This window comes from Aspergillus karnatakaensis, assembly GCF_047715665.1.
Source record: "Aspergillus karnatakaensis strain CBS 102800 unplaced genomic scaffold BJY04scaffold_82, whole genome shotgun sequence".
NCBI classification, from domain to species: domain Eukaryota; kingdom Fungi; phylum Ascomycota; class Eurotiomycetes; order Eurotiales; family Aspergillaceae; genus Aspergillus; species Aspergillus karnatakaensis.
In genome coordinates this window covers 108,116-132,607 of record NW_027395794.1, presented here as the reverse complement: position 1 = coordinate 132,607, position 24,492 = coordinate 108,116, and the positions used below count along the sequence as shown (strand labels likewise).

Here is a 24,492-nt window from a genome sequence, read left to right as displayed (position 1 = left end):
TGGAGACTGATACTTCTACTTTAGATATACTGGCGGTCTAGAGACGCTGGTTAGCGATTACAGTGTGCGTAGATGGTAAAAGAAAGGCACCACCTAAGACATGATATTTATCTTGCTTGTTCATGTAGGGTCGGGTTGACGGCTAACCTACCACTCTCGGCAATAAGGCTCTTGATGGATGATCAACTGCACGCCCATCAGAATCCTACAATATACCTTATTCCGCGCATGCAGCACCTAAGGCCATGCGGGCGACGGCGATTCTATGTAATAGTGATCATCTAGTACCGGTGCTATATTAAACTAGACGCTGTTTCCGTTGAATAGAGTATATAATACAAGACATACGCAATGGGGGGCCATAAATATTAGGTACTTGCCAGCTCCGCGGACCAAAGACATGCTATCCGCCCATACTTTCTACCATAGAGGTTATATCATTTCTCACGGGTCCCCAGGAACCTCATAATTCATCCCAACCTCCCCACCCCAGATCCTGCCATTGCGGGGATAATACTCCTCCGGCGCCAAACTCTGCTCATTCCCGTAGAGATCAAAGACGCATTTCACCGCACACTTGAAAGAGCCATGGTACTCGCCGTCGTCTTCCTCTGGCCCATCCTCTTCCATCTCATTGCTATCCACCACAGTCAGGTACGGCAGGTAATCAACCTCCCTGCGTAACGACCTTGAGCGAACAGAAGTGTAGATCTCTGTTGACGGGCGGCCGTAGACGCGGAGCATGGAGGTGATTGCTGCGCGGTCGACCATGAGGCACACCCAGAGGGTGCTGAGGTCTTGGGGGATGGGGTCGTGGGCGAGGCGTTCGTAGAGTCTTGCGTCCACTGGTTAGAATGGCGCTTCAGAGATTAGAGATGGGGATTGTGCTGTGTTGTGTGGTGCTGTGCTTACTGCTGGACCTCGTTACGCCCCTTCCCGTCAAGCTCGGCCTTGTCGTCGACCCAGTACCACATGACATCCTCCTTGTTGACCAGGCCGCGGTTGTAGAATTGTGTTTCCATAAACTCGTTCCAGCATGTTTTGTATAGCTCGAAGTATTCGTCGCTGTTATAGTCCACCCGGAAGATGGGGTAGCCGATTTTAACGCCTTCGCGGATGTCCAGTTCGAGCGGGTAGCCCTTTCGGACACCACTGCGCGCGTTGCTGTAGTAAACAGCAGTGAGCAGTGAGATTGTCTAGTCCTTGTTAGTCTCCGGTCCCCTATATTGCTACTCCAGAGGGATCAAGTTTCGAGAGTCACATGAGTAGGCAACGCAAAGTAATCGGCGTTAGAGCACGTATGCAGTTTATCCCAGTCCCACCCTTCATTAGGTGCAAGGATGGCATTGACAAGACTCTCAGTCCACACAGAGTCCTTGTTCACGGAATTCCTCTTCCAGGTTGCGTCAGGGTGTTTTTCCTGAATGGCGGATTTCACTTTGTCGATGGTCTCCCTCGCCCACTCGTCGACTGGCGGGAAGGTCGAGAGGATGGGCGAGAGGTCTTCGGCTTCGTCTTCTGACGCGAAGCTGGCGATTGAACCTTCCGACTTTTCTGGCTGTTCTGCTGCCGGCGCTGCGAATGCCCATGGCATTTGAGGTGCCTGAGACCATTGGGGTACATGGGGCCATTGATGCATTTGAGCCCACTGGGGTATTTGAGATAACTGAGGTATCTGGGACCATTGAGGTATTTGAGGCAACTGAGGCACTTGAGACCATTGAGATCCTTGAGGCCACTAAGGTAACTGCTGCCACTGGGGTATTTGAGGCTGTTGAGGTAGTTGAGGCACTTGTGGCATTTGGGGCAGTGGAGGCAACTGAGGCACTTGAGACCATTGAGATACTTGAGCCCACTGTGGCGCTGGGAGTCGCCTCCGCCCAGGCTGGGGTTCAGGCTCGTCAAAGTCCTCGTGTTTGCGTTTGCCTGTGCCCTCCATTGCGATGTTGTGAAAGTATTCAGGGGGGAGGAGAGGAACTTGGCTCGCGATGTAGACTAAGTGGCCCTAGTCATGTGACCGAGAGGGAGTTGGAGCCTGGTGGTTGCCTAGAATGGAGCCCTAATTCATCTGGTAGACTTTGTACAATCGATGTCTCCAGAGAGAAAGAACTCGCTAAGCTAGCTTAAGCACATAGACAAATCATCATAACATTCTAGTATCTAATGAGAAATACTCACAAAACTCCCCAAATACTCCCTCCCCCTGGCCTTCTCATTATCCAACCCCTCCACAACCCCAAACATAAACCCGCCAACATCCTCCCTACAAATCGTATACCCGACAAACGGGCAGGAAATTCCAACAGCGGTATTCTGCCCCTCCCCCTGGCCCTTCAAAACCCGCACCTTCTCTCTCTGACTGACCCCATCATTCAACCAACTCGGCCGCACAACAACATGGCTCCTCACCACCCTCTCACTCTGCCCCTTCGAGATCTCCTCCACAATCAACCGCTCCATCACCTCCTTATCCGCGTGCGGGACTTTAAGGCCCCATTTATACAGCGGCGTCATGAGCATGGGGATATCTCGTTTCTCGGTGATCCCCGTCGTGCTGATGACCATCAAGACTGGTTTGCTCTCTTCTGGATCAGAGGGGGAGTGCATGATGCGCAGGCACTCGAGGATGTTGGCGATCGTGTCCTGGCAGATGGTTTTGCCAATGAACTTGGGGCTTAGTGGGGACGAGAAGTCCGGGGTGCCGCCGACGCCGGAGATGATGTAGGAGATTGGCGGAAGGTTCTCGGGGAAGAGTGTGCGGTGGACGGCTTCTTTGTCGGTTGTGCTGCCTTTGATTATGGTGAGGTGCGAGGAGATGGTGGAAGAGGGGATGCCGCGGGTTGTGAGGAGGTTGGTGAGTTTGGCGGGGGTGCGGACCACTGTTTGCTTTGTTAGTGTGGGAGATGTACTGGTTGGTATGGGGAAGACGTACAGGCGATGCAGTTGTAGCCGGCTTGGAGGGCTGGGGCGAGGCAGGCGAGTGTGCAGCCGCCGGTTGCGCCGAAGAAGGCGAGGGTTGGCTTTGGGTTGTATCCGACGTTTGGGCTGAAGCTACCGTTGGGAGTGTTGTAGTTGGCGTTGCTACCGTTGTAGTTAGGGTTGGGACCAGTATTGGGGCCGGAGTTGCTGTTGTAATTGGAGTCCATTGTCGCAATTCTTTCTTGGTTGAGTAGGAATAGTATTGGTATGTTATGTATTGAACGTTGCTTGTAGATGGAGATGAATTTAGTCCCCAGGTCGAGAAACATCGACCCTTATATAGCCGCCGTGATATAACGCCGTCAAAGCTTGACTATAACCATCCGCCTGGGCGCGAAATACCGCCCAAAGCGGGCAGGCGCAGCACGGCACAATTGGAGTTAGGGAATGCCTTCCGATTGCAGCCTAGCTTGGTAGCCCTGATTGAGGGCGCCCCGGCGCATTGACTCGGATTGTTAGTCTATCCGCGTGGCGATGCTTCAGCTTCGCGGCGCCGGCGGCTGAGGCCGAGTTGATGTCATTGGTTACCTATTTTCACCAAGCTGATCATTGTATTAAACCATCCGTCTCGGAGCAACTTGACAGTTCAGGCGCGGTAGATCAATACTGATCTGGAATCGGATGGTTTTGGGGCTGCCTGTGTCTGGTGTTGCGTCAGTGTCTCCAACGCTGATCTCTTTGATAGTTTTGGCCCCTTTCGTATTCGATTAAACGAAGCGTCATGTTCGTTTAACTAGATGGTAGTTCCGGAGGATCAGCGGGGTGGTGGCGATGCGGTCATTGTGAGCTTGAGAAACAAGCTTCAGCCCTAAGAAGCTGACTTTTGCTTGAATCTATGTACGTCAGGGGCCACAATCAGTATACTCTAGCTGGAGTATTCTGCGGGGGAGAACCTAAGCAAGCCATCTTTGCTCTTGCGACAAAGTCTCTGCAATTGCGCTGGCCTCGTTCAGTCACCTTGACCTAGATTCAACATAGGTCAACCATCGGTAGTCCTGCCTCCACACCATCATAGATTGAAACACTTATATCTACCGTTCTCGTAGCCTTATAGATAAACAGTCGACATGCTGCTATTTTGCTGTATGGTTAGTGTCTTTGTCACACATGGAGGGGACATTAGCAATGCAGCCCGTTTCCCCATAAGACCGCTTGTCCCGATAACATGGTGCAGAATCAATGTTCATACTCTAATGCCACCCCTAACGACTGGAGCTCTATACGATGCTTATTGATGATCTAACATCACCAAACTCACTCTACTAACCTTACTCCTGAACTAAGTTAGCATAAGGTAATAGGCAAGGACTCGACTGACTGTACTTGGTTCAAGCTGCTAGTACAAGCACCCTCGGTGATCCGTTCCAAGTGGAATACTAGAGTGGCTTTCCCCCTACTAATCGAGAGAACTCTAATCTGATTCTCCAGCGTTGCAGCGTCTCTTCCCCGCGGCTCGTCAACCGCCCTTTTCAGAATCCAACCACTGGAGCTGGTTTGCATACACTGCCCGGGTGCAGGGGTGGCATACCGATCTATCTATGCCAGGGACCCTTGTCAGTAGGATGGCCAGATGACACTGTCTGTCGACCCCTCTTTTATCTTCAATTTTGCTGAGCCCTCTGCGCCTTTTGAGGTTGTGTTCTCTCTACACTCAGACACCATCCTACCATCGCTACAATGAGCCAAGCCACTGAATCTGCAGAGTCCATTATCGAAGGCCTGAACGCAATCCACCCTGAGGCTTTCAAGAGCGAGCACGAGCGTCAAAAGGCCCTCGTTGCTGCATACGCCCTGGTAAGCCGTCTCGAGACTCCCTGGGAGACGACCGAGAGGATCTGTATGAACCAGGTATGTCTGCATGGGTCCATGCGCTTGCTAGATACTCACATGTTCTGCGCCATGAAGCCCGCACTAGGCGCCTGTTTAAAGATTGCGAAAGACCTACAGCTATTTCCGAAATGGCACGAAACAGGGCTTTTCGCTCAGAATAGCAACAGTCTGGCAGAGCTGGTTGGGTGTCAGCCTGAACTTCTTGGTCAGATATTCTCCCTGGATCTACGGCTTATGCGCTGGACCTGATTCTAATAGGGGGTACTATCGAGCAGTCCGCATCCTCCGCCACCTGGCAACAAACAACATAATCGAGCATATCGCCGAGAACACCTTCAAGCTCACCCCCTTCTCCATCGCTCTGCTGCAGCCGCATGTCGCGGAATGGCTTACCTATATGTAAGGCCTCCTCCTCATCCTTCATCCTCATGGATACTCTACCCATTCCATCACCCTCAGTACAGCATCAAAACTCACACTATTACTACGGTAATCCAGGTACGACTCCGTCCTCCCATCCTTCCTTAGCACCCCGGCCTTCCTCCGCGCCACAAACTACCGCAACCCCTCCGACGCATACAACTGTCCCTTCCAAGCCGGCAAGAACGGCTTCCAGGGAGACATGTTCCAGCACTTTGCCGAGAATCCCATTGAAGGCGCAGCATTTGATGCTATAATGGAAGGGCTGGTGACGGCTCGACAAGGGTCTTGGCTTGATCTTGTCCCTGTGCGAGAACATATCCTCGCCGGTGCAGAGGCAGGACCCGAAGCTAGTCCGCTGATTGTTGATGTCGGCGGCGGAATCGGCCACGATCTTGAGAAATTTCGCGCTGCGTTCCCTGAAACTGCGGGTAGGTTGTATCTGCAGGATCTACCTGGTGTTATTTCGCGGTCCATATGTCCGGAGCCTGTGCATAAGGTACCTCATGATTTCTTCACCCCGCAACCCATCAAGGGGGCGAGGGTTTATTATCTACATTCGATTCTGCATGACTGGCCGGATGAGAAAGCGGCGGAGATACTGAGGATGATTGTGCCGGCTATGAAGAGGGGGTATAGCAAGCTGCTTGTGCATGACCATGTGTTCTCCGAGGGGGAGTTGAGTGTGCATGAGACGACGTTTGATTTGAACATGATGGCTGTGTTGGCTGGGAAGGAGAGGACGGAGGGGGAGTGGAGAGCGCTTCTGAATAGTGTCGGGTTGCAGGTGGTCAGAGTCTGGAGGATGGAGGGGGTTTATCATGGGGTTTTGGAGGCGGAGGTGGTCTAGCTGGACTGGTGTGGATGGGTGCTAGGGGTTGGTCGGTATGTTGTTCTCACGGATATATGTATGTTGTCTTTCGAGATCCCGGTCAAGTGCTGGTATTGCTTGAGGACCGATTTGAGTATTGACCGGAAGCTGCAGTCTACGTAATATCAGCAGTTGAAGGGCTCTACAAGAACAATATATCTTTTCCAAAGCCAAAACAGGTAGATATAGAGTTGGACCAGCTTTCGTGTCATGCTTGGGGATCGGAGTCTTTATTGGTAGCAGCCAAAGTTCTCCAGGGGTGTACAGCCGGGCCCAACGAGGCTGGCACTGTGCCAGCCCTGTCTAGGTTACTTCTCCATGCGCTTATACGGATAGCGTGTACTTCTGAAAGGCTCTGAATATTGAAGAAATCCGCATTCTTCTTCATTGGAAGTCTCCTCCGTCCATTAATACCCTCTAAGGTCCCTTTTAATCCTCAGAATTGTGCTTTCCCACTTCCCGTCGAACTCTTCTCTCCATCGCTGGCGATCCGTTTCAGAAATTCCAGAGCGAGCCAAAAAATGTGGCAAACACATCCTGGGCATCATCACTGAGCCACGTGTCTTCGCTGTGCACATTGGCTCTTTCAACATGCCATATTACCCGGGCGATAGTAGCTTCGGTCACCACGGCATCGGGCCATCGGGCCAGCAATTTACTCGGTACGAAAGGAGTACAATCGGTGGTTAACGAGAGCATCAGATCCGCGCCCAGATCACTCACTGGGGATTCCGTGAGAGCCAGTTCGAGGAATGTGGAGTCGAATCTTGCTTTAATGAAACAGTGAACGAAGAACTCCGGGTTAAGATGTAAAAGGGGCCGCTGAGTGAAAAGGACTTGCAGTATACTACAGTCTAAATAAACATCTTGGGCAGCCGACAAAATCTGGTCATCGGAAAGCGAAAAACTGGTGTCGTGTAAAAGTAGGGCCTTCAGAATATCCGGCTGCGATGATCTCAGGACGGTTTTGAACATCCCCTCGGTAATTGCTGTATCTGGCTGGTGGTGGAGAATCATCTGAATCACAGCAGCAGAATTGTACACAGCATAATTGTACTCATCTTCGGTGCAGGCAGACAGTACAACAGGTTCCGATAGAAAGAGGTTTGGCCGGGCATCCAGGATCACCCCGAATGTTCTTTTATCAAGGACCGCTTTCTTCAGGCAAGTCTCAGTGGGGGAAACATCTGGCCATCGTTCCATTATTAACTGGAGTAAATTGTGGTCCTCGGCATACGCACGCTGAATAGTTGGTTCGGGGAGGGTGAATGCGGCTGGAGCTCGCTTGAGGAGGTCCTGCAGAGTCTTGGTCGTAACCCAAGATCTCTCTGTTGCGGCTCCTACCAGCTCTCGGGTGATATTCTGGGGCGAATTTGAAGCTATCACAGCTTGCAAGGCTACATTATTGCCTCTCGCATCTAGCTGTTCCAAGAGACCCGTGGTCAGTTCCACTGGGGATGCTACACTCAATAAGACCTCCGATACATCTCTGTTGGCACATCTGCTGTTGAGGAACGCAGTTACCATTCCCTGCGGCACATTCAAATGTGTATTAAACTGCAGGAGAACTCTCATGATATCAGGAGCGTTATATCTGTCAAGCTCAATTGCACACTGGATGTGTTGCAGTGTGACCTGGGGTGAGTTGTCATGGTGAAACAAAAGCTGCAGCAATGCCGCGGGTTCGCGTGCATCCATCATAGCTTTCATGACCATATCATCTGTGATGAGCATGTCAAGCTTGAGCAAATGTTGGATGAGTACATGGTCATGGGTACTATTCATCATCGCAGCAAACTCAGTTTCCTGTAGTATGGAGAGGGCCGGGTTCAGCGCAAGAAAGTAGTCAACCATGGTCACCGGATTGGACCTTATCTCACAAGTCCGTAGGGCGAGGTGAAACTGCTCTTGGTCAAGCGGGCTTTGGCCGAATGCGCGTAGAACCTCGAAAAGATCGATGATTTCATTGGGGGTATCGCGGTGGGTAACCAGATCCTCCAGTGCCTCATCGGTCAACCTGAAAAGTGCATCATGTTCAAGAAGTAGTCTTGTCACATTGGCCCCATAATAAAACATGCCTCGCACCATGTCTCCCGTAATGCGGAATGTGGGCATATGCATCAATAGCTTTGCAAGGGTTTCCTCGACATAACTTGGCCGCCATTCGTGCCGGTCTCGAAGCTTGCGTGAGTCCCCCCATGCCCCGGACCAAGGGGTAGACAGGCAAAAGGATAGGTCCGATTCTGCGATATTCTTGCTGGCATGCTCTAAGAGCTGGTTAAAGATTATGGGTCTTCCAGAACAGGCCAAGGAGATGGTCGATGAAAATGCAGAGACATAATCCTCGTTACGAGTTGAAGTGGCTGCTCCATGGGAAATAAGGTAGGAGATAAGATCCAACTGCTCGCCCAAACACGCAAAGAATAAACCCGTCAGTCCAGACGATGTTGTTTGATCAATCGCATATCCGTTTTGTAAGTGTGCCTCTACAACTTCCTGTAGGCCATAATAGCAGGCGAGGAAGAAAGGCGTAGGCTTGCGGTCCACAGTCACGGAGTCGAAGCCGTTAAACAGGAGGAATCTTGATTCTATATAGTTAGGAAACCTTGTCCTTGTTCCTCTATAGCCAGGAAATCCCCACCAATATAACAGACCGTAAACGCAAGATGTAAAAGTGCAGTCCTGTCTTTCCGGTCGTGGCCAGAAATAAGATAACAAGCTCGCAAGTGGCTGCTTCGAGCGCTGACAACCAGCCATGCCGCAGTGCTGGGCCCAGTACTCGGCGACATAATGGCGAAAGCAATATTGGAAATCCCGAAAATCATGAAACACACGATGACCACGGTTGAAGATTTGAAATTTGTTTGTGTAATTCAGGTATGACACGAAGGAGGCAGCTAGGAAGGCGTGCCCTGCCTCAGGGGTGTATTCCGGTCGTTCTTGAAGGAACTCCTTCACAGACAGGTGAGTGAGGCCAAACGTTTTATCCAACGTGACAAATCCCGAGCACATCTGTAGAACATCACGCTCTGTCAAGTTGGTATGCCTGCCGTCATAGCCGTAATTGATTGCATTTAAGAATGGACCGGTGCCGTGAAATCCCCCTGTTTCCCCTGCAGGCGCTAAGACTTGATCGCTTTGGGCATACATGATCCAGGTTAAAATGCGGCGCAGAACGTCAGGACCCTTGGGATTTTGGGTACTCTTCATAGATTGGAAAGCCGTGGCATACATCTCCATCAGACCAGGTGGGACTGAATCCAACGTGGGAACCAGGTTGTCGAGGTCTATCACTTTCAGCTGGCGCAAATACGCAATTGACTGGTCGACCCAGCGAAACCTATATATATCTTTAGTTAACGCTTACAGTATGTGCAGTCGCTGACTTACATTCCGTCTGATTTGTCACGCAGGTGAGTCGTCAGAAGCTTCCTGTAACGTCCTTGTAACACTGTCTCCTCGAACGCTGTCTCTTCGAAGAACTGCCTGACTTTCATATCGATAAATCTTGCGACATCCTCCCTGTTGTGCTCGCCGATCAGGATATTGCGGCGAACCTGCCAATACTTATCCATAAGCACGGCCAATCCGGCCTCGTTCCTGCTCGTGATGAAGATCTTCACAATAGTACCCTCGCAGCTTTCAACGAGACCTTTCAACTCTTCCATCAGATTAGTCTGAAGACCAATATCCCCTAGCTCATCAAGGGCATCTATAACAATAGATATCTGTCGACTAGCCAGGATGATTGATTTGAGCAGAGAGACACAAACACCCTGGCGCAGGCTTGAGCTGTTATGCTCCTCCTCGTATTTTGCGACAACGGGTTGAAATAGGCTGCTTGGAGATAAAATTGTGAGCTGTTTTAAAAGCGATCCTAGGACGAGATCCACCGATCCTGCCTCGTGCGCGCGGTTCGTCTTGTTGATGTAGAAAAAGGCAACTCGCTCCTCGTCATGACCATGCTCCTCAAAACGAGCTTGTTTCATCAGGTGCGAAACAACAAGGGAGCTGGAAAGCAGAAAGTCAGGTACTATATTCATGTATCACTTGTTTTGAATCACCTACGCAAGATTTGTCTTGCCAGTGTCCATATCCCCACGCAGCCAGAACAGTCCCTACTGGCGTGACTCGCGCCAGGATACGAACTCCGGGTGTTTAAAGAGCCATTCTCCGGTCTCAGCCAGCGGCTTGATTTGTTCATGGTGGTCCTTATGCAGTATTCGCGATACCCACTCCAGGACTTTGGAGTAATGATCGTGTTCCATGTTTCTTTTCAAATCCAAGACCTGCTGCACCTGGCCGCCGATTTTGCTCAGCGGCTTGACGATCTCATTGATGTTCAGGATTAGCTCTCCGTTAGCTATGGGGACGAGCTTGTCGACCTCCGCAGCTCTGCTTTCGATCTTTGCCGAGTATTCTTTTAGCGTACTGGGGATTAGGTTCTGGATCCCGTGCGTGATCTTTCCCTGCTTGAGATATCGGTATACTGCAAATTGATAGTGGAGAACGGCAGTATAGACATCAATCAGCCGCCGGCGCAGTTCCTCCGTCACCGAAAAGTCAAACCCCGTATGTGGCTGTCTGATGTAATGTCTCTCCACTAGCGCATATCGGCTGGACAGATGGGCCACTAGTTCTTGATCGAATGCAAGGTCTCGCGTTTCGCTGCTCTCAATGATGCGCTAGTCCAAGTCAACCACATATGTTAGCCTTGTTCTGAGTTTTGTGAAGGATGTGACCATACACCGACAAAGAATTGGATGAACCCCCAGATCACACCGGAAGCTTTGGTCGGATCCGATGCAACAACAGCATTGACAGGGTCGCGAAAGACATCGACATACTGCACGATGCGGCCGACCACATCGCGCATGTACACCGTGCGGTCATCGCTGACCTTGTACGCCCACTGCTTCTCTGTTACCTTTTCGCTGATCACGCTCAGGCGACGTGATATAGCGTCCGCTAGCGATTCTTTGGCAGAGTCTTCAGTCAGGGCATTATGATTGACTAGGTGGCATTGGTTCAGCGCATCCTCGAAGTCTTCCTGGTTGGTCTTCCACTCATCGGACTGCTTCACGTTTTCCAGGGCTTCCTGCCAGAGATCAACAACAGGCTTTGGCTCGGCTACCACAACCGTGGGCTCAGCCTTTGGCACCGAAGCAGATGTCGAGTTCCCGGAATTGCTCGCGGTGGAGGGGGGGGTTGTTCTGCGGATACTCGTCACACGGAGATGTGGGAAGCCGACTGGTCTTTCCTTTCTTCATCCAGAGCTTGCCAGTCAGATCTTTCAAGCTAGCCTTTAGACTGCGCTTCTCCTTGGTTGGCTTGCCGTTGCCCTACCCCTAGTGTCCATGGCTTGACTCCAGAAGATATTGTACAGTTGAATCGCACGTGTAAGAACGGGGCTTGCGAGTCGAACTCAAACTCAAAATGCCGGAAGATGTTCGAACCACGGGGGGTTGACCCCGCTATGCATCAGGATGACACGTTGATCCATAGCTGTAGGTGAAAAAAGCGAATCTACACTTGGGTATCTGGGCATAGGTGTACACCTTCAGCACCGTGGGCAACCTTCGAGTGCGAACGAACTCCTAGCTGGGAGCTGGAGTTTTTTGACCATTCATGATCACCTTCTCATCAGGGCTACCATCTTCGATAGCTTATCTGGCATCAATGGAAACATGAGAACTGGTAGTGAGCAGCGCCTGGGCCAATCATCTGGATAACCCCGTCATGCGCAATCAGGGTGAGCGTCGTCCTTCCCTCGCCACCTATTGGTGCTCATCAAATTACTCCATCTAGATCCCTTTGCTTACTGTGGTCAAGCGACTTTGAGCGGCACTCACCGAGTAGAATAGAACCTCGGTAGGTCTTTTTCTTTGTCTACTTCTCTTTTAGCGGCCTATCTCTGGTGTCTTGGCTTTGTACGGCTTGGTGGATGATATGTTCTTACATTCTGGTACATCCAAGGTGCTCCATCTCTTATGCTTCGGAGCTCTTAACTATATTGTTCAGGAGCTTCTATTCAAGAGCCAAGCTTTCAGAGAAACCATCCATGCTTTCAAAATCTTGAAGCGTACAGTGTAGAAGCTGGAGAACCCGGGATCAAAGCCCTAACCTCCTCCGTCCCATCAACGATTGTTATAAGGAACCCTAATTATGACTAGCCAGTTCCGCAAGAAGCTGTTATTTGTGAGTCCCGATGCGCACCACTACATAGATAAGGAATATGGCGGCACAAGACTCCACCAACTGCACTACAAGACCTGGAGCACGTCTTTAAGAGCTCATCTGTAGTATGCTCATCTTACTCCTCTCGTTACACAAGTGGCTTTTGCTGTTGATGGAAAGATACACAACCCACTCTACTTCAGAGCTGTTCCCGACGCCACCCGCACATCTGGTCTACTGACCATGGAACTGGTGGGAGAACCATCGGAGACGTGGGGGTGGTTACAGCTAAAGGAAAGCCACATACTCCGGCTCGCCCCGCTGAATTTGTTGTATGTTTCTCCGGGCATGGACCGGTGCTGACTTAAGTATAAGTACCTAGTTCATGCACCGTCCCGGCAATCGTCCCAGAAAGTCTCGCAAAGTCGAGGTGTTTTTGATATTATCATCACAGATTCTGTGTTTGCTTGTTCAATAGGAGTTCATCTCATGACTAATCTGGAGGTGCTCGTAATGAGCATGGTCTTGTCGGACCTGTGAGCTTACCTTTCTCCAAGGTTGCCTCATGATCCTGGCCATACAGTCATCAGAGATTCGGCGGAAAGGGCGCTTGAGATGTGGGATCCGAAGGATATCGGATCAATAAAAGAGACCAGTGTTGAACTGCAAGGACCTGTTGTTGCCGAACTACCCTGTACCGCTGACTGAGCGGGGATAGCAGCGATGGCCTGCCCTCACCCCAGAATCCTTGTCCCCGACTCTCCCACCTGCACTCTGACGAGGGAGGTCATAGGTTGTGAAACAGCAATAGAGTCGAATACTGCTTCAGCTTCGTGAAACATAAATCGGATTCCTGCTGCTAGGTAAGAGGAGCGGGTGAGTCGCACCACTGGGACGTTCGCCTGTCCAGTTGTGCTCCCCACAGCCATATAATACAAGCCCAGCCAGTCCCTTTGCCAAAGACCCAATAATCCCTGTCTCTCATAGCCATCGTTCGTCCATCACCCGCGTAATCAACCCTCTCTGTCACAATGACGGCCTTCATCAAGTAAATCCCTCGCAGCATCCTAATATTCGGAGCATCCGGCCACATAGGCTGGCCCCTCGCCCAGTTCCTCACCCAGGAAGCCCCCTCAATCAACCTCTACCTCGCAACAAGCAGCCCCGACAAGCAAGGCACTCTTAAGGATGCATTTCCAAAAGCCCAAGTCGTCCACGCCGACTACACGGACCTCAACTCCCTCACAGCCGCCCTCGCCGGCATCGAAGGAGTCTTCGTCATAACCCCAAACGACATGCCCGAGACAACCGCCATGTCGAATCTCACCACCGCTCTCAAGAGATCCAACACCGCCATCCACATCATTCGCCTATTCGGGATCTACCCAGAACTCAACCAAGCCCGCATCCCCAAGGCCGCTCTAGGCCCGATATGCTTTCCCTACGAGCATCCCATCGCGAAACGCATCCTCGATGAGAGTGGCCTGCCGGTTACGTATCTTAACTCCGGCGCGACGTTTATGGACAATCTGACTCTCTAGATTACATCTGTCCTCGCGACAAAAACGCTAATCTGGCCCGAGCACCGCGTCCCCTTCATCGATACACAGGATATCGCCGAGGTAGCGGGCCAGTTATTCCTCTCCGACAACGGAAAGCACATTGGTGCGTTCCATACAATGAATAACGGGCATGACTGGTTGCAGTTCAACGAGGTTGCTGAGATCCTAAGCGAAGTGCTAGGCGAGCCAATTGCATATGATGGGAGCTTTGAGGCGTTTTAGGGCTTTTATGGGCCGAAGATCGGACCGCTGGTGGAGTATCTTTGGGCGTTCTTTAAGTTTGAGGAGGCGAATGAGTTGAACTGGGCTCTTAATGATTTTGTCGAGAGGATGATTGGGAGGAAGCCGGTGACTGTGCGGGAGTGGGTTTTGAGGCATAGGGATGAGCTGCTGAGGGGGAGGTTGGATGCGCCCTGGACGGGGCATCTGGATAAGCATGTTAGTGGCTAGGTTTTAGGTGGTAGATTTGGTATTCTCTATACTGGTCCAGAAATAAAACTGTTATTGAGGAAAGATACTTTAGGGTTACAAGGGACGCAGTGTATACATTCCTATGTGTGTATAACAGATAGCTGTGCTTGACACTCGATACTGTAGTAAGAAATATGTTCCCTGCTTGTTCCCATGTGCATGCAGTGGTTCGAACTTTGCGCCTATGGGTGGGTTGCAGTTCTAGCCCAGAGTCTTACGCAAGTTTTATGCGTTATTGACCCGGAGTATGAGCTGAGCCAGCAGGCTGACTCTGATAACTGTGCTGATATTTGGAGCTTGTGACATGAAGAGAGTGATAAGACGTTGATAGTTTTATGCCACATCCTGCTTGATAGATCTGTTGTACAACTTACCTCCTACATGAACTGTAACCACATCCGGGTCTCAGGAGGATGCATTTATGGGCACCGGGAGTGCACTCCAGAGTTGTCTTATGATCTCCATAATAATCTAAAGAACCCACCAAGTTCAACACTAATATAACCGCCATTTTTACGTACCCTGATCGCTTTGTCAATTACGTGTACCCAACAGCAAGGTGTATTGCTAGTGTGCACCCGCCGCTCTTTAGCGTCACCCTACAGAGCAGGGTCTACATAGAGCTCCTACTAAACCAATATCAAAATTGCGTTTCAAAACTGGCTAACTATATGCACAAGGTGTTCGCTGCGTGAGGGATCTGATGGGCGAGGAAGTGTGGGGGCTTTTCTATGTTCTAGTGGAGAGGAAGAATATCAATCAAGAGGGTGCTGCCACTTCCCAGGATATATTGGCTTAATTCTAATAAGACATCTTGGAGGTACTCATGTTGACCTAGATAACTAAAAGGATGATCTTTGGGGCTTGTCGCAATGCGGAAATTGGTTGATTGAATTCATGAAGAGCCAGATATATAAAGAATGTGCGTCAACCCTTCATCGGTCTGAGACGAGCCCAGTGTATCCAGACGCTTGTGCTATCAATTGTTCTTGGCGTCTAGGTTGGAAGATGGTTAATGCCTAACTTTCTACTCGAAACATCGAGTCTTTGTTGTCGTTGAGGCTCCCCTCCAAAGCCCAGGGGGCAGGGGCATATAGCTAAATCCACTCCCAGATAGTTGGCTCATGAAAAACCACAATATATAAGAAAATCAATATACAATTCTATCGCTGCACAAATCCATACCCAGACGCCGAAGGAGAGAGAAAAGTTGGGTATACTAATATACAATCACCCATGCAATGTTCTTACACCTCCACCCTCATCAATCTCAGCAGTATCCTCGACACCACGCTCTCTATCCCCGCCACTCCATCTATGACGCCGAACAAGGCTTATCAACCTTCACACTCTTCCCGGCAACCTTGATCGAGTCGTTATCCCCGCGCTCGATGTCCTCATGGATTCGGAGTTCTAGAGAGTCCTGATTAGCCTCACTCCAAAACACACACAATATAATCTTGTATGGAAGAGATTTCAACGCACCCCACTTCGCACTCTCATCCTCTGCATCTCTCGCTCCCTGCACGATATTGTGGCGCAGGATACTGGCGACCTCGATGGCGTGGTTGATCTGCATGGGCGTGTCGATTCCGAGCCGGCGGTGTTTCTCGAAGTTCTGGCGCGCTTCTTGCCGAGCTGCGAGGAGGACGCGGTTGTCATCTGGTAGAGCAGGAGGTTATTAGCATTCTGGCTGTAACTGGGGTGCTGGATTGGATGGAGGACCGACTTTGGAATGCGATGCGGGTGGCGCGGAGGACCTGGCGGTAGGCGCTGAGGGCCGAGGCTGCGGAGTGGGTGGCCATTATGTTTGACGTGAAGGGAGAGGAGGAGGTGTTTGTCGATTGAGGGGACTCTTCCAAGGTTGTATGTAGCGGGTTGAGTGTTTACTGCTGTTGTGGATGACCGGGATTGAGTGGGGAATTGATTCGCGGTCGGTGCGGGTGTGGGTGCGGTTGCGAAAGTGAGATAGCAATCAACAATCGGTTGAGTATATAATCCTTCTTACACAAACAAAATGAGAAGAAGAGACCTGTTTAGAGGAAGATATATCAGGTAGAACGTTGCTGTCTCCGGCATCGATGACCTCCGAAACGCAGACCGACTGATTGGCTAGTGCCAAGGCGGGGAGGCAAGGCAGAAAAAAAATAAACTCGCCCACATGAAAATGAAATTCTGCCCGATTGGTGATCCTCTTGAAGCCCACCCCTCTCTCTTAATTCTCTCACCCTCCCCCCATTTCGAAGAGCGACCAATTCATCGCCTTCACACACGATGTCTTCTGCGCAGGTCATCAACGTTACCCTGCCGGCTTTGTCCGCCGGCTGGTCCGCCGACAAGGACTTCAAGGCTGTTGGCAAGCTCTCCGCTGCCACCCAGAGGAACCTCGAGCCCGTTGGCCCTCACTTCCTGGCTCACGCCCGCAGAGTAAGTAACCCATTACTTTGAGATTTGCGTCTCTCGATGCTTGGTGCCATTTGGTGCCACTGTCGACAACGGCATCAGTTCTGTCCCAGGTGTCTAACAATTCTACAGAAGCGCCACCAGCGCACCTTCTCCGAGGACGAGCGCATTCAGGCCCAGCAGAACGTCAAGAAGACCGAGGACGATGAGGATGACGACATCTCCGAAGATGAGGACCCCATGATGCTCCAGCGTGATGCCAAGGACTGGAAGAGCCAAGACCACTACGCCGTGCTCGGTCTCACCAAGTACCGCTGGCGCGCGACCCCCGAGCAGATCAAGCGTGCTCACCGCAAGAAGGTCCTCCGTCACCACCCCGACAAGAAGGCTGCCCTCGGCGACCGCGATGAGAACGACAGCTTCTTCAAGTGCATCCAGAAGGCCACTGAGCTGCTTTCCGACCCCGTCAAGCGCCGCCAGTTCGACTCTGTCGACGAGGCTGCTGAGGTCGAGCCTCCTAGCAAGAAGCAGGTCCAGAAGGGCAACTTCTTCAAGCTCTGGGCCCCTGTCTTCAAGGCCGAGGGTCGCTTCTCTAAGATCCAACCTGTTCCCCAGCTAGGTGACGAGAACAGCACCTTTGAGCACGTCGACAACTTCTACAACTTCTGGTACAACTTTGACAGCTGGCGGACGTTCGAATACCTCGACGAGGATGTTCCCGATGACAACGAGAACCGTGACCAGAAGCGTCACGTCGAGAAGAAGAACGCCAACGCCCGCCGCAAGCGCAAGACCGAGGACACCACCCGTCTCCGCCACCTAGTGGACGACTGCGCCGCCCTGGACGAGCGTATCAAGAAGTTCCGCAAGGCCGCCCGTGCCGACAAGGACAAGAAGCGTCTCGAAAAGGAGGCTGAGGCCAAGCGGTTGGCCGATGAGAAGGAGCAGGCTCGTCTCAACGAGGAGAAGGCCAAGAAGGACGCCGAGGAGGCCGCCAAGGCCGACCGCGAGAAGGCGAAGAAGGCCAAGGAGGCCGCTAAAAACGCTGCTAAGAAGAACAAGCGTGTGCTCAAGGGCTCCGTCAAGGACGTCAACTACTTTGCTGAGTCTGGCGAGCCTTCTGCTGCCCAGGTCGACTCTGTTCTCACCGATGTTGACCTGATCAACGGCAAGATCGACAACGAGGAACTTGCTGCTCTGGCCGAGCGCCTCACTGCTGCCGGCAAGGACGCTGCCGCTGTCAAGAACGTGTTTGTGGAGGAGGTCAAGCGGCTGGTTGCGGCCGGCAAGGCCAAGGAGGGCGAGGCCAAGTTCTTTTCTTAGAGCACGTGGGCTATGTGGATATGTTGATAGACTGCACAGATAGAGATAGACTAGACTGTGCCGATGAGATACGAGCGTACATTTTTCTCACATTCTACCAATTAGGCTCGAATATTCGTAATCCATAATTCTCTCAACAACGGCAAAGCGGCATCGGCCCAAGGCAAGGTCAGATGGCAATCTCGCAGTAGAACGTGCAGCAGGGATGGATAAGCAATGCCAATCCCTGCCAATACCAGGCTTCGATGCTTGGGAAGCTTGTCGAGCGCCCCAGTCTATCAGAATCCGTGAGAATCGAGTGAGAAACAGGCAGACCCGCACGTGGGAGACTAATCAAGTCGAGGACTCCGTAGGCTGCCCCCACTTGGTTCCTGTTCCTCTCTCACTATACCACTCAACACCGATCACCATGCCTCGTGCAGATGCTCATCCTACGCGAGGTGGATCTTACACCTTCGCGAAGCCCGTAAACTGTCTTCCAGCGCAATGTAACCAATCGTGCTGCCGGTATTAGCATGGCCTTTGGACGTCGCCGATGAGCGAGCACGACACCACCTCGACCTCACAGTATGCCCAAATCCGGGGTATATAAAGCCCGCAAAATCCCACGATCATCTCTCTTCTTTTCTTCCAGCCAGGTCTCCCGCCGATCATCACCTGTCTAAAGAGTATTCTATAGATCCGTGACAACCGGCACAATGTACACCACGAAGACCCTCCTCGCTCTCCTGAGCGCCCTCACCGTGGCCGTCGCCCAGACCTCGTCTGAGCAGACCCCCTCGCAGGCAGAGATCGACGCTGCCCGCGCCACCGTCAAGCCCTACTCCCCCACCTCCAACGTCAAGGGCAAGTCCTTCCAGCGCTTCGTCAACATCTGGCTCGAGAACACCGTATGTCTCTTTTCCACGCTCACACACACACACAACCACTCTAACAAACCCAGGACTACGATGCCGCCGCCGCCGAAACCCACCTCGCCAAACTGGCCTCCAAAGGCCTCACCCTCACCAACTACTGGGCCGTCACCCACCCCTCAGAACCCAACTACGCCGCCTCCGCCGCAGGCGACTACTTCGGCATGAACAACGACGACTTCAACCAATTCCCCGCCAACATCTCCACCATCGCCGACCTCTTCGACACAAAGAACATCTCCTGGGGCGAATACCAAGAACACCTCCCCTACCCCGGCTACCAGGGCTTCCGCTACCCAGACGCCGAAGACGCAGACAACGACTACGTGCGCAAGCACAACCCCATGATCTTCTTCGACTCCGTCACCTCCGACCCGCTGCGCCTACGCCAGATCAAAAACTTCACCTCCTTTTACGATGACCTCGCCGCCCACAAGCTGCCCCAGTACTCCTTCATCACGCCCAACATGACCAACGACGGGCACGACACCGACATCTCCTTCTCCGGAACCTGGACCTGGGAATTCCTCATCGACCTTTTGGATAACGAGTACTTCACCAAAGACACCTTGATACTCCTTACCTTCGATGAAAACGACACCTACGAGCTCGGCAACAAAGTCTTCTCGTTCCTGCTCGGCGGCGCCGTCCCGGATTCCCTACTCGGGAAGGAAGACGATACTTTCTACACCCACTACTCCATCATCGCCTCCCTCTCCGCAAATTTCGGCCTCCCCTCCTTGGGACGCTGGGACTGCGGCGCCAATATCCTCTCCTTCCTCGCGGAGAAGATCGGGTACGTGAACTACAACGTCGACACGCAGAATCTGTATCTCAATGAATCATATCCCGGGCCGTTGTATACGGATTCGGATGATGAGCATAGCGCTGGCAGTGTCTGGGCCGTGCCCAAGACTAAGGGCGAGTGTTCGGCGGGGTATGGGATATTGGATCTTGTGAAGAGGACCTGGGGTGGGTTGAAGGCTAGTCATGAGTATCGGTCGCCGGTGCCGTTTGATGTGGCTAGTGGGCATGCGGTTGGGGTTAAGTATTCGAGGACGGTGGATGGGAAGGAGGAGGAGTTTGTTACTGGGGTGAAGAGGTGTAAGGCTCAGTAGTTGAATTGCGGAGAATGTTTTGTTGGTATGGAAAGGGGAGTGTAAGATGAGAGGACTAGAATGATGAGAAAACCTGCAGGGAAAATAGGATTAATTCAGTTCGATATGGAAGTTCTATAATGCATGGTTGATATTTACAATCCTATTTCATAAATACTTAGCCGTGGCTCTTGCGAACATGGTAGCTCTTCAACTTGTAGAACGCATCGAACGCCTGTGGGCCCAGCGAGCAACCAAGTCCTGAATTCTTCCACCCAACCCACGCAAGATCCTACACCCATCGTCAGCAACTGTATCATCCACATATGAGACAATAAAAAAGGGGAGGCTCACCGGACTAGGATAGTCACACCGATTCACGAACACCGTCCCGGCCTCAATCCGCTCGACCAATTTCTCACCTGTAGCGATATCCTTCGTCCAGACACTCGCGGTAAGACCGTAATCACTGTCATTCATGAGCGCCACGGCCTCGTCGTCACTCTTCACTTTCATAATTGGAATGACAGGCCCGAATGTCTCTTCGCGCATCACGCGCATGTCGTGAGACACGTTAGTGAGGACCCGCGGGGCGATGAAGCTCCCTTCACTAGGGAGAGTGGTGAATGTGGCATTCTCAGGGGTTGCGTCGATTGCGCCTTTGGAGAGGGCTTCGTCAATGTGAGACTGGATGTTTTTGACGGCTTGGTGTGAGATTACCGGGCCGGTTGTTGTGGCCTTGTCTGTGGGATCGCCGATTTTGTAGCTGGGGGCGAGTTAGAAATGCTGGATAAGAAAGGGAAGGGCGGGAAATCCTACGTTGCTAGTTCCTTCTGCACCTCTGCTACAAAGTCATCGTAAACATCGGCGTGGACGTAGACCCGCTCAATGGAGCAGCAGCTCTGGCCGGAGTTAAAGACCGCACCGTCGACGACGTTCGAAGCTGTGTATTTCAGATCTGCGTCTGCGCGGACATACGCAGGGTCGTTTCCGCCAAGCTCCAGGTTCAATGGTAGAATCCTTCTCGCTGTCGCCTCGCGCAGACGGAGACCACCCTGTGTCGAACCGACGAACGAGACGAGCTTGATCTGGGGGATCTTGACGACCTCATCAAACGTCTCCCATGCACCAAAGTGGGCCACTTGTAGGACATTCTTCGGGAGACCGGCTTCTTCGAAGTATTGGAGGAGGCGGTCGCCAACAAGAGGGGTTTGTGGGGACGGACGGAGGATGACGGTGTTTCCGGCGAGGAGCGCGGGGACGAGGGCGTTGATGGTGATTAGGTATGGGTACTAATAGGTCAGCTTCATTCAACTAGCTGTGACGTAAGAGACATACATTCCAAGCGGTTGCGAGGAGAACCGGCCCAACGGGTTCCTTCTTCACATATCTCGAGAACCCGTCCTGCTGCTTCGGAGTGATTGTCTTCAAACTCTCCTCCGCCAGCTCGTCAATGAGATAGTCCGCCCGCATGCGCATGGTATCAACTTCTCCCGGCGTGTAGGAGATCGGACGGCCCATCTGAGATGTAAGCTCCTGGCCAAGAGTCTCCTTGTTCGCAACAATTATGTCCAATGCCTTCAGGATAATGGCTTTGCGCTGCTCGTAAGGGAGCTCCCTGTAACTGCGGAAGGCATCTTCGGAGGCTTGAGCGATCTGTCCGACTTCCTCAATGGAGGCGCCGGGGTGTTCAAAGACCACCTTTCCGGTGGAGGGAGAAAGGGTGCGGATTTGGTTTGACATATTGAGAGCGTGGTTGTGAAGAGAGGCCAGGTGCGGGAAGGGCGATGACGGAGGCGTTCTTTATACGGCGGCGATAAGAGGTGGGGTAATGCTGCCTGAGGCGTCTATCAGTTGGCCGACGAGAACTGCTTGCTCGGGCAAGTGCGTCGTCTTCAGGCAGTATCTTGAGGTGCGATTGATGAGAATGTTGAGAAGAAAAAATGCAAGTAGGAGATGAATTTTGGCTCCGAGGCCGAGGTGGCAAGGGAGTTCTGGAAAAAGGAACCCCCCTGGCAGGTTCCCCGCACCGCCACCACTGAGATCATCCATAGCATGACAAGCGCTCATGGCATCTAGATATCGGGGATGTACTCCGGAGTGAAGCTATGCGCCTTCCAGAGACATGAGAATTGAGGCTCACCGAAATCCAAAACGCCTTTAGTAGACCTGGACCTCGCAAGGTCTGCGGTTGAACCTTCTACCGAGCCGCATACGCGACATTGGGATCCTTGGATTCACCAGCTGTTACAATGGCAGGTTACTTTGTATAGATCGCCGCGCTTCGCACTAACCAGATTATTGCACGGTGAGCGTTGACTCATTTTGGCTGTCGGACTACCCCAACAGCTGCTTCCCTATTACCGTTGCGGAGAGAGATAAAGATAAAAGCCCCCGCTCTTCTCCGTCGGCTTTCTCCTCACCAACACTCTGTGCACCCTCACAATCACCCACCACCTCAATTCTTGAAGACGATGTCCTCTCCACAATCCTACATCGGAAAGCCTCTTTCCGACCTCCCAACACCGTCCCTCATCCTCAGCAAGCCAACAATCGAACGAAACATCGCTCAGCTCCACCAAGATGTCAAGAACCTGGGAATCGCCTTTCGGCCGCACGTCAAGACACTCAAGGTACACCCTCAGCGTCAGTTGATTGTGACAATCGCTCAATGGTTATAGTCTCTCGAGGTAACAAGATTGATGCTCGGCAACGGACTGCACCGCAAACTCGTTGCTTCAACACTCGCCGAGATCGAGGGTGCTCTTCCGCTTGTCAAGGAGGGTGTTTTGGATGAGGTTCGTACCTCCATGAGCCCTGCAGGAGAGTAAGCTAACGAGCATCAAGTGCCTCTACAGCATGCCGATCTACCCCTCCGTCCTCCCGCGCCTCGCAACCCTAACCCAGTCCGTCAGAATCGCGCTCATGCTAGATAACGAAGCGCACATCGACCTCCTGGAGAACTTTGCCTCGACCGCAAACATAACTAAACCATGGCCCATCTTCATCAAAATTGACGTCGGGACACGCCGCGCTGGAATCGACAACTCTTCGTCTGCACTTCCAGGCTTGGTGAAAAGGGTCGAAGCGTCATCCGCTGTTGAGATGGAAGGATTCTACTGTCATGCAGGACACTCCTATGGTTGTCGGACCGAGGAAAGTGTGGTCAGCGTCTTGAAAGACGAATTCGAGGGTGCGATTGCCGCGGCGAAACATTTAAGTTCTGAAAGGAAAGTGGTTCTTTCGATTGGATCCACGCCTACAGCACATGTTGTTAAGGAGTTGAAAGAGTCATTACCCTCGAATCTGGAGTTGGAGTTGCATGCCGGTACGTGCTGCTCAGACCCATCCCATCTCTACAACGGCAATGCTATACTCGGACTGGAGCTGACTGAGAAAAGGAAACTTCCCCTGCCATGATCTCCAACAACTGATGACTGGCGTCATCTCCCCAACCGCCCAATCTGTCCGCGTACTTGCAGAAGTCTGCTCCATCTATCCCGAGCGCAACGAGGCGCTCATTAATGCCGGCACAATCGCACTTTCAAAAGAAACATCGGATATCCCCGGCTACGGAAGGGTCACAGATCGTCCTCAATGGGCTGTTGTACGAACAAGCCAGGAACATGGAATCCTGGGGCTTTCTGGGTCGCCGGCGCTGGAACGCTTGGGTGTTGAGGGTGGGAAAGTTGACGAAGGAGAGAGGGCGGAGACTCAATTCAAAATCGGAGATCGAGTGTTGCTCTGGGTTCAACATGCGTGCATTGCGGCAAGTGCGTACGGGAGTTATTTTGTGGTCGATGGGGATGGGGTTGTGAGCGATGTCTGGGTTCCTTGGAAGGGGTGGTAGTCGCGCATGAATATATGGATTTACAGGTATGTGAAGCCTTAAGCTTTTGTATAAGAAAACGAAAAGAAATATTGAAGTTAGACTATAAGGCCAGAAAGAATAGGAAAGGATAAGATAATAAGACAGAAGAATAGAACAATACAACATATCAGATCATGTCATCTCAGTCATAACGATGCAAGAGGCAGATAATTAAGAGGGTATGGAGAATAATCAAAAGATGCTTCACGTAACGGGCAATGCGTCTTTCGATGGCAAGTCACGCTTCCTCGTCCTTATTCTTCTTCTTCTTCTTGCTATCCTTCTTCTCTTCCTTCTTTTCCTCGGCGCCATCCTGTTCTTGGGCACTTCCGTCGTCGGCGTCGTCGAATTCTTCCCCGTCTGCGTCGGCGTCCTCATCTTCATCTTCATCTTGCTCCTCGTTGCCCTCCTCTTCTTTTGGCATCTCATCCTTCTTTTCAGCCTTCTTCTCTGACTCCTGCTCTTCTTTCTTCTTCTCTTGTTCCTTCTGCTCCTTTTCCTTCTGCTGCTGTTCCTTCTGCTGCTGTTCCTTCTGCTGCTGTTCCTTCTGCTGCTGTTCCTTCTGCTGCTGTTC

At 51.9% G+C, this 24,492-nt stretch overlaps 11 protein-coding genes across 11 annotated transcripts in view; 5 read left to right on the top strand and 6 right to left on the bottom strand.

The window, feature by feature from the left end:
* Positions 1-356: 356 nt before the first annotated feature.
* BJY04DRAFT_202103 (uncharacterized protein) lies at positions 357-1,750 on the bottom strand. The gene is made up of 2 exons (XM_073713151.1): positions 913-1,750; positions 357-835 (listed from the first exon to the last, which is right to left on the bottom strand). The coding sequence occupies exons 1-2, from the start codon at positions 1,020-1,022 to the stop codon at positions 445-447; spliced, it is 501 nt and encodes a 166-aa protein (XP_073565299.1). The 5' UTR covers positions 1,023-1,750; the 3' UTR covers positions 357-444.
* A 410-nt stretch (positions 1,751-2,160) lies between these two features.
* Positions 2,161-3,146, bottom strand: BJY04DRAFT_224041 (uncharacterized protein; the record flags this gene model as incomplete). Its single annotated transcript, XM_073717848.1, has 2 exons — positions 2,161-2,879; positions 2,933-3,146. 2 exons carry the CDS (start codon positions 3,144-3,146, stop codon positions 2,161-2,163), a joined length of 933 nt encoding a protein of 310 aa, XP_073565298.1.
* Positions 3,147-4,656: 1,510 nt separating this feature from the next.
* Positions 4,657-6,079, top strand: BJY04DRAFT_224040 (S-adenosyl-L-methionine-dependent methyltransferase; the record flags this gene model as incomplete). Its single annotated transcript, XM_073717847.1, has 4 exons — positions 4,657-4,827; positions 4,885-5,014; positions 5,085-5,208; positions 5,308-6,079. The coding sequence occupies 4 exons, from the start codon at positions 4,657-4,659 to the stop codon at positions 6,077-6,079; spliced, it is 1,197 nt and encodes a 398-aa protein (XP_073565297.1).
* A 516-nt stretch (positions 6,080-6,595) lies between these two features.
* Positions 6,596-11,459, bottom strand: BJY04DRAFT_224039 (uncharacterized protein; the record flags this gene model as incomplete). The annotated part of the gene is made up of 6 exons (XM_073717846.1): positions 6,596-8,688; positions 8,755-9,440; positions 9,491-10,111; positions 10,223-10,785; positions 10,848-11,350; positions 11,447-11,459. The coding sequence occupies 6 exons, from the start codon at positions 11,457-11,459 to the stop codon at positions 6,596-6,598; spliced, it is 4,479 nt and encodes a 1,492-aa protein (XP_073565296.1).
* An 806-nt stretch (positions 11,460-12,265) lies between these two features.
* BJY04DRAFT_224038 (uncharacterized protein) lies at positions 12,266-14,061 on the top strand (the record flags this gene model as incomplete). The annotated part of the gene is made up of 3 exons (XM_073717845.1): positions 12,266-12,402; positions 13,341-13,767; positions 13,819-14,061. The coding sequence occupies 3 exons, from the start codon at positions 12,266-12,268 to the stop codon at positions 14,059-14,061; spliced, it is 807 nt and encodes a 268-aa protein (XP_073565295.1).
* Positions 14,062-15,171: 1,110 nt separating this feature from the next.
* On the bottom strand, positions 15,172-16,367 carry BJY04DRAFT_202099 (LYR motif-containing protein). Its single transcript, XM_073713150.1, has 3 exons — positions 16,040-16,367; positions 15,796-15,972; positions 15,172-15,723 (listed from the first exon to the last, which is right to left on the bottom strand). Exons 1-3 carry the CDS (start codon positions 16,113-16,115, stop codon positions 15,626-15,628), a joined length of 351 nt encoding a protein of 116 aa, XP_073565294.1. The 5' UTR covers positions 16,116-16,367; the 3' UTR covers positions 15,172-15,625.
* A 150-nt stretch (positions 16,368-16,517) lies between these two features.
* Positions 16,518-18,127, top strand: BJY04DRAFT_202097 (putative ribosome associated DnaJ chaperone Zuotin). Its single transcript, XM_073713149.1, has 2 exons — positions 16,518-16,737; positions 16,846-18,127. Exons 1-2 carry the CDS (start codon positions 16,585-16,587, stop codon positions 18,034-18,036), a joined length of 1,344 nt encoding a protein of 447 aa, XP_073565293.1. The 5' UTR covers positions 16,518-16,584; the 3' UTR covers positions 18,037-18,127.
* A 607-nt stretch (positions 18,128-18,734) lies between these two features.
* Positions 18,735-20,068, top strand: BJY04DRAFT_211316 (putative acid phosphatase; the record flags this gene model as incomplete). Its single annotated transcript, XM_073714389.1, has 2 exons — positions 18,735-18,926; positions 18,980-20,068. The coding sequence occupies 2 exons, from the start codon at positions 18,735-18,737 to the stop codon at positions 20,066-20,068; spliced, it is 1,281 nt and encodes a 426-aa protein (XP_073565292.1).
* Positions 20,069-20,225: 157 nt separating this feature from the next.
* Positions 20,226-21,790, bottom strand: BJY04DRAFT_224034 (aldehyde dehydrogenase family protein; the record flags this gene model as incomplete). The annotated part of the gene is made up of 4 exons (XM_073717844.1): positions 20,226-20,339; positions 20,402-20,813; positions 20,867-21,339; positions 21,386-21,790. 4 exons carry the CDS (start codon positions 21,788-21,790, stop codon positions 20,226-20,228), a joined length of 1,404 nt encoding a protein of 467 aa, XP_073565291.1.
* A 366-nt stretch (positions 21,791-22,156) lies between these two features.
* Positions 22,157-24,048, top strand: BJY04DRAFT_164460 (D-serine ammonia-lyase DSD1). Its single transcript, XM_073709096.1, has 5 exons — positions 22,157-22,680; positions 22,729-22,845; positions 22,895-23,375; positions 23,449-23,923; positions 23,987-24,048. The coding sequence occupies exons 1-4, from the start codon at positions 22,522-22,524 to the stop codon at positions 23,895-23,897; spliced, it is 1,206 nt and encodes a 401-aa protein (XP_073565290.1). The 5' UTR covers positions 22,157-22,521; the 3' UTR covers positions 23,898-23,923; positions 23,987-24,048.
* BJY04DRAFT_164411 (dienelactone hydrolase) overlaps positions 23,795-24,492 on the bottom strand; it is a 2,503-nt gene continuing 1,805 nt past the window's right edge. Inside the window, exon 4 of the mRNA XM_073709094.1 lies at positions 23,795-24,441. Within this exon, the coding sequence (XP_073565289.1) occupies positions 24,123-24,441 (319 nt within the window). The 3' untranslated portion in view covers positions 23,795-24,122. The remainder of the gene's footprint in view (positions 24,442-24,492) is intronic.

Excerpts from the sequence above, each read along its gene's own strand:
- BJY04DRAFT_202103 (XM_073713151.1), bottom strand. The coding sequence starts at position 1,022 with ATGGAAACACAATTCTACAACCGCGGCCTGGTCAACAAGGAGGATGTC. Across the intron at positions 836-912 it reads GGGCGTAACGAGGTCCAGCA|ACTCTACGAACGCCTCGCCC; the intron begins GTAAGCACAGCA and ends AGTGGACGCAAG.
- BJY04DRAFT_202099 (XM_073713150.1), bottom strand. The coding sequence starts at position 16,115 with ATGGCCACCCACTCCGCAGCCTCGGCCCTCAGCGCCTACCGCCAGGTC. Across the intron at positions 15,973-16,039 it reads CACCCGCATCGCATTCCAAA|ATGACAACCGCGTCCTCCTC; the intron begins GTCGGTCCTCCA and ends CTGCTCTACCAG. Across the intron at positions 15,724-15,795 it reads GGATGAGAGTGCGAAGTGGG|AACTCCGAATCCATGAGGAC; the intron begins GTGCGTTGAAAT and ends AGGACTCTCTAG.
- BJY04DRAFT_202097 (XM_073713149.1), top strand. The coding sequence starts at position 16,585 with ATGTCTTCTGCGCAGGTCATCAACGTTACCCTGCCGGCTTTGTCCGCC. Across the intron at positions 16,738-16,845 it reads TCCTGGCTCACGCCCGCAGA|AAGCGCCACCAGCGCACCTT; the intron begins GTAAGTAACCCA and ends ACAATTCTACAG.
- BJY04DRAFT_164460 (XM_073709096.1), top strand. The coding sequence starts at position 22,522 with ATGTCCTCTCCACAATCCTACATCGGAAAGCCTCTTTCCGACCTCCCA. Across the intron at positions 22,681-22,728 it reads CGCACGTCAAGACACTCAAG|TCTCTCGAGGTAACAAGATT; the intron begins GTACACCCTCAG and ends CAATGGTTATAG. Across the intron at positions 22,846-22,894 it reads AGGAGGGTGTTTTGGATGAG|TGCCTCTACAGCATGCCGAT; the intron begins GTTCGTACCTCC and ends ACGAGCATCAAG.